General features: G+C 47.0%; 1 protein-coding gene across 1 annotated transcript in view; it reads left to right on the top strand.

The window, feature by feature from the left end:
• LOC103213255 (immunoglobulin lambda-1 light chain-like) overlaps nt 1-9,104 on the top strand; it is a 42,548-nt gene extending 33,444 nt beyond the window's left edge. The window contains 1 exon segment of the mRNA XM_042783481.1: nt 8,788-9,104. Coding sequence (XP_042639415.1) covers nt 8,788-9,104 — 317 coding nt within the window.
• Nucleotides 9,105-10,944: the final 1,840 nt, after the last annotated feature.

A 10,944-nucleotide genomic window follows, 5' to 3' on the forward strand; every position in this document is an offset into this window, starting at 1 on the left:
CAACTCTCTTAACTTCCTCACCATTTAGAAGTTCCGTGACTACACAGTCTTTTCCCTCTTTTTTGTTTGTAGTTGTCCTCACTTGCCAATTGATGTCTCTGGTTCCCTGGTTACAATCCTGTAAGCTCATTTTACTTTGGATATGTTACACCACAAGCTCCTTCTCAAGTGCATCGTCAATGAGATTTTCTCTTACATAATCTTGTAGAATGTATATAGCATTTCATTTAACGTTTCAGTCAGTGATCCATTCTTAATTCCTTTTTGTAAAAGGTGTAACACCTGTGTCTAGATTCATTATGTGCATGTGAATGTCCAGTGTTCCAACACCATTTGTTGAAAAGACTATCCTTTCTGCAGTGAATTCACCTACTCCTTTGTCTAAGAACATTTTACTATATTCGTGTGGGTCTATTTCTCAGCTATCTATTCTATCCTATTGACCTACTTGGCTGAGACTATATTTTATTGATTATAATGAATATCTCATATTTGGAGGCTGGGAGCCTCTTCATATGTCTCCTGGATCCTCCTGCAACCTCCTGAGTCCCTAGAGGAATACAATGATTTTCTGCCCCCTAGGAGCTCTGGTGGCATAATGCCTAACCAGAAGGCTGATGGTTCAAACCCAGCAGCCATTCCTTGGTAGGAAGACTGAGCAATCTACTATGTAGTGATATCGCCTTAGAAATCCAAGGAAGGGTCGCTATGAGTCGGATCCAACTCAGTGGCAGTGGGCTGCATTTGTTTGTTGTAGGGTGATGACATTCTAGGCTCATCCTGGAACTTGTCTGCTTCAGGTCTGGAACCAACAACTTACCTTGAGTGTCTGAAGTCCATGTAGTGAAAGGTAGTGTTTGGAGACCACTATCAGGGTATTAACTCCCATCTCTCCTTTGACCAAGACATTACCATACACACCCCAACATTAGACCATATTATAACCTGTATGATGACAAGGAATATTTTCAGGTCTCCCTGTAGGAACAAGGGTGACATTTCCTACTGGCAACATGTCCAGGTCATCCTCAGAGGACAAATGTAAGAGATGGGGCTTAGATACCCAGAGTCAGCAGATATTGTTGGATGCTTCCACTGGCCCTTGCATCCCAAAATAACCTGTGCGTCCCTGGAGGGATTGAGGTACTCCTGCAGACACCTTCTGCCCTCACTTCATGTCTCAGCAAGGGTTAGAGTTGTGTCAACCTGATATAGAGAAATACTACACTCCATTCCATGGAATTTCCTTCTTTAGTATGATAAACACCCACTAAGAACTCATTCTGATTCCCAGGCCACAGTCAATGGAAAAAATAAGACATTGACTTTCCAATACCTGTGCCGTCTCTGCTGGGTGGGCGGGCGGGTGTGTGGCCTCACTGCTGAGCAGATGCCAGCCTAGGTTGGGGCCGGGCTTCCCCATCACAGCTACAGCTGGGCCTGGGGGTTGTTGGGTGGGGCATCACAGACACAGTTTTTGTATGAGTCTGTGTCACTGTGTCTAGTGTTCGACGAAGGGACCCACCTGACTGTCCTAGGTAAGTCTCTTCTTTGCCACTCTACCCCCTGCTTTCCTGAGGTTTGGGCAATTTTCTGCTGCTTTTCTGATATGATTTCTGCCTGGAGTCAGAATCTCTGTCAGGAGCCAGGAACAGGAAACTCCAGGCTCTTGCCCCCATTTCTTGCCTGGAACTGATCACCATCAGCTTTCACCACAGATCCCCAGGGGTTAGGAGTGGACATCAAGACGCTGGGCTTTGTCTTTCTCTCTCAGGGACTTGTGTCCTAAGATTTGCTCTGTCTTGTTCTCTCCAATCTAGGATTCTCTTGTTCCCCTTTGTGAAGTCTACTCAGAGTGCCGAGGGAACAAGAATCCCTTGAGAGAGTGACTGCCAGGGGGACTCTAAAGGGACACAGCAAGCTCTTGGCTGAGACTGGGAACCACTGTCATAGGTTCAGGTTCAGATTCCACAGGATGGTGTGGCTCGGAGTCCAGGGACCAAGGGCATGATGGAAGCTGGAAGGTCCTACCTCTATCATGGGGCTGCCCTGCATGGTGTCCTAAGTTACCTGGGACTTAGGAAGCCAGACAGGAGGGAGGAAAAAGGGGGAGGGTCAGGATCTTAGGAATGGGCAAGGGTCATCAGGGACAGGGTGTGAAGGAGAAGGTTGACCCTGTGCCCCTGCAGAAGACACTTACCAGAACATATGAACTCTTGAAGGCACAGAAAACCAATCCCATTGAATATGACCAAGCAGTCAGAAGAAACACCCCAAACTGACTCTCCAGAATAAGGTAGACCCCAGGCAGATAGATTTTCTGAGGTCAGGAAACCCCTTCCCTTCAAGAAAGGTAGATTTAGGTGAAAATAAACCCTTAAGGCACAAGGCCCAGAACCCCTGGAGAAATCCTGTCAGGCCAGAATTGTCCCTGGAAAGGACCCCATAGGAGAGTCAAAGAGCTCACATCGCCCGCCCAGGAAGAAACAGACTCCAGACAGAGCTCTTCAGGACATCAGGAGGAAGCAGAGCAGAGGATAGGGTTAGACTTCTGCAGTGGTGCTAAGAGGAGATGAGTTTCAGGAAGGTGATGGGACATTATCCAGCCTCACGGCCCCTGGGAGAGATAGAAGTTGTTTAAGCAAAACCCCAGACCCACATCCACTTTTATGTGCACACTTAAGCTCATAATGAACAGAGCTCTTGGAAGCTGTTCTACACTTGGGTCTGGGTAGCCCATATCCCACTCACACATTGAGTTCAAGGTCCCTCCATCATGGGTGGTGACTCATTGACCTCCTGCCGATCACCTATCCCTGTAAGTCAGCCCAAGGCTTTGTGCTTGGTCACTCTGTTCCCACCATCCTCTGAGGAGCTCCAAGCCAACAAAGCCACACTGGTGAGTCTCATGAATGACTTCTACCTGGGGGCCGTGATGGTGACCTGAAAGGCAGACAGCACAACCATTGCCCAGGGCATGGACACCACCAAGCCCTCCAAACAGAGCAACAAGTACACAGCCAGCAGCTACCTGACCCTGACACCCAACGCGTGGAAGTCTCGTGACAGCTACAGCTGCCAGATCACACACAAGGAAAAGAAGGTGGACCCAACAGAGTGCACATAGAATCTGACCTCCCCCCAACCCAGGAGGGCCCAGAGCGGCTGGATTCTGGGTAGGGCTTCTCCCATTCACACACCCCTTTCCCAGCTCTCCACTGTTTCTCTGAACTCCTGCCTGCACAAGCTCAGACTTGAGTGTCCCCCTCACCCTCTCTATGTCCACTTCTCCTCAGTAAAGATCTTAAGTTTATCATGTGACACGTCCAATGTCCATCTGTGTCTGATTGCATCTCTGGGAAGAGGCCCCACAGTAGGAGCAGAGGCAATTCTTGTGTGGACCCTAGTGTTCCCATTGTCCCTCTTCAACACCTAGGAAAGTGGGGTGAGCCACATGTGCTGAGAGAACTGTGATCACAGCACAGATTTTTGCCCCACAAATGCCACCCTGAGATGTAGTCCATGTCCACCTTGGAAGCACAGGGGTTCAGGGAGGGGAGACTGGAGGGAAAACCCTAAATATCACATCAATGAGAAAGGAAGAAGGTCCCAGCGTCTCTGAGTGCACTGGGGAGAGGCCAAGGGAAGAAGGAAGTCCATGATCTGGGATCATGCACTATGAACAAGGTCCAATATCCTGTTTTTATCAAGGATCCCAGATCTGAGAGCATTTACTCAGTGATTTGCAGCACCAAGAGCATAGGCAATGTTTGGAAAATCCCACACACTCATGCATTTCTTACATTTTCACAATGTATACTAGATAAATAAAGTCATTGACAAGTCCTGAAGTAGAGAAACAGTTTAAGATAATGTTACTCATTGTCCCAAAATTGTCCCCTCTCCCTGATCTAAGAGAGCCCCACTTATGCTCTTCTGGACAAAAGATTTGCAAGGACAATGTTTGGTGGAACATAGGGTGAAACTGAGGAACTCTGGTGGTGTAGTGCCTAAGGCATTTGACTGCTAACCAGAAGGTTGGTGGTTCAAACCAACCAGCAGCTCCATGGAAGAAAGATGGGGCAATCTACTTCCACAAAGATTTACTGTCTCGGAAACCCAGTGGGGTCCCTATGATTTGCAACAGATTTAATGGCAGTGAGTTTGCTTTTTGGAGTTTGAGGGTTAGATTGAGGCATACACGTGTGCTCTACTTATGGCTAATTAGGGCATGGGGACGGGTCACCTCCTTAGTAGGCTGGTATCTCCTTCATGAAGAGTCTAGATATGTAACTTTAAGGGCAGGTTTATTAGATGTAGTTTGGTGATGGATGGTCACACAGATTGTGGACGGGATATGTGAAATTGGGGTAAGTGAGAAAGGTCACGGACCCAGGCACATCATGGGCCTCTGATGGTTGTCCTTGGGACAGGGCATCACAGTAAAGCTCAGGAGTGGAGTCAGGGTCAGGGCAGACCAGGCCAAGTCCAGGGGAGTGTAGAGTGAGGGCTCTACCAAGGGCAGGCTTCCGTGGTAATACCATCCCCACCATCAATACCACTGCACTTATATTGAGTTTTTAAATTAAATTTATTTTTAGAGCAATTTCAGATTTCCAGAAAAATGGCACAGGAAAAACAGAGGGTTCCCATAAGTCCCCTCTGATTCTAGCCTGCATTATGGTACATTCGATATTTTTGATGAGCACAGATTGATGCATTATGACTAACTAAAGTCCACAGCTTATGGGATGGTTCACTCTTTGTGTTGTGCCTTTCTGTGGATTTTGAAGAATGCACAATGTCAGGTGTCCACCATTACAGTGTCACACAGAATGGCTTCACTGACTTAAACATGCAGTGGACACTACCTCTTCACCCCTCAGTCCTCTTCCTGAGCCTCTGGCCACCACCTATCTTTTTACTGTCTCTTTAATTTTGCATTTTCCAGAAGGTCATATACTTGGAGTTACACTCTGTCGATTTTCAGAATGGTTTCTTTCAGTTAGCTACATGCATTTGAGGTTCCTTCGTGTCTTTTCATGGCTCGGTAGCTCAGAAACGTTCATTGCTGGGTATTACTTCATTGCACAGTGGTATCACAACTTGTTTACCATTCACTTATGGAAAGACATCTTAGTTTCCTCCATTTTGTAGCAATCACTGAGAAAGCTGGAATAAGCACTGGTGTGCAGGCTTCTGTGCAAACGTAGGTTTTCACTTTTGGCAAAGACCTGGGCTCATGACACTTGGTTGTGCAGTAAGCCTGTGTTCACCTTTCTAAGATAGGGCCAGACTGTCTTTCCAAGTGGCTGTCCCATTTTCCATCCCCACCAATATTGAGCAAGAGTTCCTGTTGTTCCACATCCTCTCCACTGTTTACTGTTGTCTGAATAGGTAGTTAAGCCATTTAATGGATGTGTGGTGGTGTCTCAAGGAGTCCTGGTTGCATAGTGATTAAAGCACTTGGCTGTTAGCCAAAACATTGGCAGTGCAAACCCCCCTGTCACTCCATGGGAGAAATATATGGTAATCTGGTTCTGTAAAGATTTAAAGCTTTTGAAACTATATGAAGCAGTTGTTCCCTTCCTACAGGATCACCATAACTTAGAATGGACTCCATGCACCAGGTGTGGTTTAGTTTGGTTACAGATAGCTCATGGTCCTTTGATTTTGCAATTCCATAAAGACATACAATGTGGGCCATCTTTACATATGCTTAAGTATCTGTCTATCTTCTTTGGAAAGCTATCTGTTCATATCTTTTGACCACCTTTTAGTAGGGTTATTTGTTCACTTACTCCAAGCTTTAAGAGTTTTTAAATATCCTAGATAGAACTCCTGTATTGCATATGTGTTTTGTAAATATTTTCTCACAGTCTGTGGCTAGTTTTTTCGTTCTTAATACTATCTTTTATACAGTAAAATATTTTTATTTAAATGAACTACAACTCATTGATGTTTTCTTTTATGGATCACACTTGTAGTGCTACATCACAACTCTTTATCAAATACACCATTCCTTAGATTCTCTCCTGAGGCATCTTCTAGAGAAGAAGGCCTGGTGGCACAGTAGTTAAGTACTTGCTTATTAACTGACAGGTGAGGAGTTGGAACTCACCACCCACTCCACAGGAAAAAGATGTGGTGGTCTGCTGACATAAAGATTTACAGCCTTGGAAACCCTAGGAGGCAGTTCTACTCTGTCCTATGAGGTCAAGATGAGTTGGAATCCACTCTATGGCAGTGGAGGAGTTGATGATGGGGAACTTTAAGAAATTGTCAGGTACTTCATTTAATATTTATGTTGGTCATCCCTTTACTGTTCATTTGTGCGAAAGGTGCTAACTCTGTTTAGATTAACTTTTTGTGTACTTGGATTTCAATTGTTCCAGACTGTTTGTTGAAAAGACTATCCTTTCTCCACTGAAACACTTGCTCCTTGGTCAAACAGCAGTTCACTATTTTTCTGTGAGACTATTTCAGGCCTACCGATTAGGTCCCATTGATTGACTTAGTTGAGGTTCTATTTCATTGACAATGAGAATGTCCCATATTTGAAGACTGAGGTGCTCTTCATGAATCTCCTGGGTCTTCCTGAGACCTCTGAGACCCCAGAGAACCTTGATAGACTCTACTTTTCAGTATAACAATAGGTTCCAGACTCGCTTTCTGCCTTCCCATGTTCAAGTCTGATACTGACCTTTTTCCCTCTGTACACTGATTCTATGTGGTGGGAGATGGTGTTAAGAAGCACCAATCAATATGTGAGTTTACCTTTCAACTTTTACCAAAATATTACGAGACCCAACCAACATTGAGACCATACTGTACCTTGTACAGGGACAGGAGATCTTTTCTATATCTCCCTGGAGGAAGGAGGCTGGCATTTTCTACTGGGAACATCAACCAGTCCCCTACCTGGGGCATATGCAGAGCAATGGGGCTGAAAACCCCTGGTCACAATTGGGGTTGTTGGGTACTTCCCATGGTCATTGCACTCTAAGAAAACCTGCACATCTCTGGGAAGACTGGAATGAACCTCAGAAACCCTCTGTCCTCAATCATGCTTATCAAGGTGTAGAGCTGGGTCATCTCAATATACACAGACATCCTGTTCCATTCTGTGGACCTTCATTCCTTCTTGTGATAAGCTTCCCCAAGATCTCTCTCCTGTTCCTGGGTAATTGTCAATGGGAAATAACTACCTCCAAGGACTCACTGCTTTCCAGAGATGTGCTATGAACATGGGGTCATCTGTCCCACCACTGCTGGGTGGCGAGTTGGGCATGTAGCCTCACTGCTGAACAGATGCCAGCCTGGGACTGGGGCTCAGGCTTCCCCATCACAGCTGCAGGTGGGTGGGCTGGGAGAAGGAGGCTGGGTGGGGCTGAAGCATCACACAGAGGGTTTTTATACGAGCCTGTGCCACAGTGTTGGGTGTGTGTTGGGTGTTTGGCAGAGCGACCCAGCTGACCATCCGAGGTGAGTCTCCTTCCCTCTTCCTCTGCTTGCTCAATATTTGCAGCAATTTTCTGCTGTTTTGGCAATTTTCTCTATGTTGTCTCTGCCTGTGGTCAGAGATTCAGAAGCTGATCTAATTAAGCCCTCGCCCCTTCCTCTCCCTTTTGGATCCTGCTTTATGTCTCCAGCTGTTCACAATCAGCCCTCCACCTCTTACCCCACAGGCAGAGAGTGAAGGAGATGGCCATGCACCTTACCCTTCTCTCTTGTGGTCACTTGCTCCTAAGATTTCTTCTGTCATGTCCCCTCTAGGGGGGTTTTCTTCAAACTCTAATAATCTGACAGGATCTTTTGGGTTCAGGATCTCAAAGAGAGGCAAAAAGTGACCCCTTGGGAGATTATAGAGAACCTGTAATTCTCAGAGTGGAGGCTGTGGATCACTGGTCACAGGCTCAGTGCTGGGTTCCCCTGGACTATGCGACTTGAGCTCTAGAGCCCATGAATGTGACGGGCGGTAGAGATGGTTCCCACAGCCATCATGGGGCTGCCCTGCACAGATCTCTGAGCCACCTGGGAAGGACATAGAACAGAGGAAAAATCTCTAACCCAAAACACTGGGGTAGGATGACTCAGGATAAGGTGTGAGAGGGATGGTGAACACTGAGGGTCTTCAGGAGACCACTCTTTGAAAACATGAGTACCTAAAGGCACAGAGAGCAATACCATGTGATGAAATCAGAGATATGGACAAGTAGTAAGATAGCACCATCACAACTGGCTCTGCGGAATAAGGGGGACCCCAGGAAGTCAGACTTCCTCTGATCAGAAACACATTCCCTGAGAAGAGAGCCTTCAGAAGAGATTGACTTGAGGAAAACATGGCCCAAGCCACCCAAGAAGCTGCATTAGGTTAGAAATGCCCAGAGTATATCCCACAAGATAGTCAGACTGCTCACATCAACCTCTCAGAGATAGACAGACCTTGAGGCAGACCTCTTCAGGATATTAGGGGGAGACAGGGTAAGGATTAGAGTCAGACTTCTGTGTAGGGACTTAAGGTGGATATGTCTCAGGAAGTTGTTAGGACAGAACTCAGCCTCAGGGTCCCGTGGAGAGATGGGAGTTGTCTGAGTTTGAGTTGTCTGAGGAACATCCCAGGCTCATCTACACCGTGATAGGCTCTCTGGGTCATCATGGACCAAGCTCTTGGACCCTGCTCTGGGACTTGGTAGGATGGAGAACAATGGAGCCCATGCTCCACTCCAGGCTTCCCCACTATGAGCTCCTGGGCCCTGACCTCCTGCCAATAACCCACCCCTGCAGGTCAGCCCAAGGCCTCACCCTCAGTCACTCTCTTCCCACCATCCTCTGAGGAGCTCCAAGCCAACAAGGCCACACTGGTGTGTCTCATGAATGACTTCTACCCGGGCGCCGTGATGGTCACCTGGAAGGCCGACGGCACAACCGTCACCCAGGGCGTGGAGACCATCAGGCCCTCCAAACAGAGCAACAAGTACGCAGCCAGCAGCTACCTGACCCTGACTCCAGACTCGTGGAAGTCTCACAACAGCTACAGATGTCAAATCACGCATGAGGGGAGCACCGTGGAGAAGAAGGTGTCTCCAGCAGAGTGTTCTTAGGGCCTTGAGCTTCCCTACCCAGGAAGGCTTGCAAGGGCTGAACTCTGAGTAAGGGTTCTCTCATCCACACATCCCTTCCCCAATGCCCCACTATGTCCCTAAACCCCACCCCAGGTCAGATAGGCCTGGCTAGACAGCACACCCTCTCATGTCCATTTCTTCTCAATAAAGATCTGACATTTATCATCCGAGGTGTCCAGCGACCATTTGTGTCTGGCTTATCCCTGTGCAGGGTCCCCACTCCAGGAGCAGAGATCATTCATGTGCAGAATCACCATCTCCTGACGTCCTCCCCCAACAACACACAGGAGACTCGGGTTGTGAGGGAATCGTGACCACAGTGGGTGTTGTCTCCTCAAATACTGCCTTGGGACACAGGCCCTGTCCACTCAGAAAGGAGAGGGACCAAAGGAGGGAATACAGCCAGGGGAGAACCCTGAATATCACATTAGAGAGAAATGAGGAGACCCCCAGATGCCCAAGAGGGAGCTTCAGTGAAACCAGGGGAGGAAGGAGCCCTTTAACTGGGACCAGGGTTGGAACAAAAGGCGAGGCTCCATTTCCAAGTTCTGGATGAGGGAACCAGGGGTGCAGCAGGGAAGAAGGCAGTGTTGTGTCTCCACCATGAAGCCACAGGAAGGTTGAGGAAACGTCACACACACCTGCATTTCTCAAACATCTAGAAGCATATTAGCCAAATAGAGTGACTTAAAGTTCTGCAGTGGGGAAATAACTTCATACCGAGTCCTCCAGCGTTTCCAAGATCATGTTGACCATCTTGCCCATCTTTAGTAGTTTGGGAATATTCTGAAGCACTGGTGTTCCGTGGACTGTGTTGGGGAGCAGGGGTGAGGCTGAGGCACACAAGGGGCCTCTGAATAGGACCAATCTGACCTGAGATCTGATCTGGCTCCTGGTTAATGCTGGCGTGAGGCTGCCATCTGGGTCATGAAGAGCCTGGGCATCTAACTCAGATTAGACAAAAGGCGGGAGAAGGTTAATGGATGGAGCTTGGGGATAGCCACAAAGCATAAGGGCAAGACAAGGATGAAATTGGAATCAGTGAAAAAGTGCACTTTCCCAGACACACAATGGGACCCTGAAGATGTCACATAAGGATACTGTCAAGTAAACTCAAGATCAGGGTCAGGGCCAGTCAGAGGGGATTCAGGCCTTGGAACTGCAGCTTTGGGGCTACAGGCAAGATCAGGGTCCACAGTGACACAGCCCCCCAGACACCACTGTGGTTACACAATATTTCCTCCTCTGATAAACTTTATTATTTAAACCATTTTTAGGTTTACAGAAAAATCAAAGACTTCCCATATATCCCCTCTAACAACTAGCTCACATTACTGTAGCACATTCATTGCTATTGATGGGCATACATTATGGGTAATTGAGGTCCACACTACATTAGTGTTTGTTCTTTGTGTTCACAGTTCTCTGGGTTTTGAAAAATAATGTCATTGTTCACCACTGAAGTGTCCTTCAGGATAGTTTCACTGCCATAAAAATGTCCCATGCTCCATTATTCACTAACCCCTCTCCTTGCTACCTGACAAACACTCATCTTTTTTTACTCTCTATACTTTTCCCTTTCCAAAATTCTTGGATTCATAATGTTCAGCTTTTTCTCAGTGGCTTCTTTGTCTTAGCAAAATATATTTCAGTTCCTCCATGTCTTTCCATAGGAGCTCCAAAAGCACAAACAGTTTAGTGCTCATATCATAACAAAAGGTTGGCAATTCAAGCTCATCCAGCAAACCAATGAAAGAAAGACCCGGAAGGTCTTCTGCATAAACAGTCTAGCCTACAAAACCCTACGGGGCATTTCTAC

This window comes from Orycteropus afer, unplaced genomic scaffold, assembly GCF_000298275.1.
Source record: "Orycteropus afer afer isolate SDZICR_OR568_19922 unplaced genomic scaffold, OryAfe1.0 scaffold01473, whole genome shotgun sequence".
NCBI lineage: Eukaryota > Metazoa > Chordata > Mammalia > Tubulidentata > Orycteropodidae > Orycteropus > Orycteropus afer.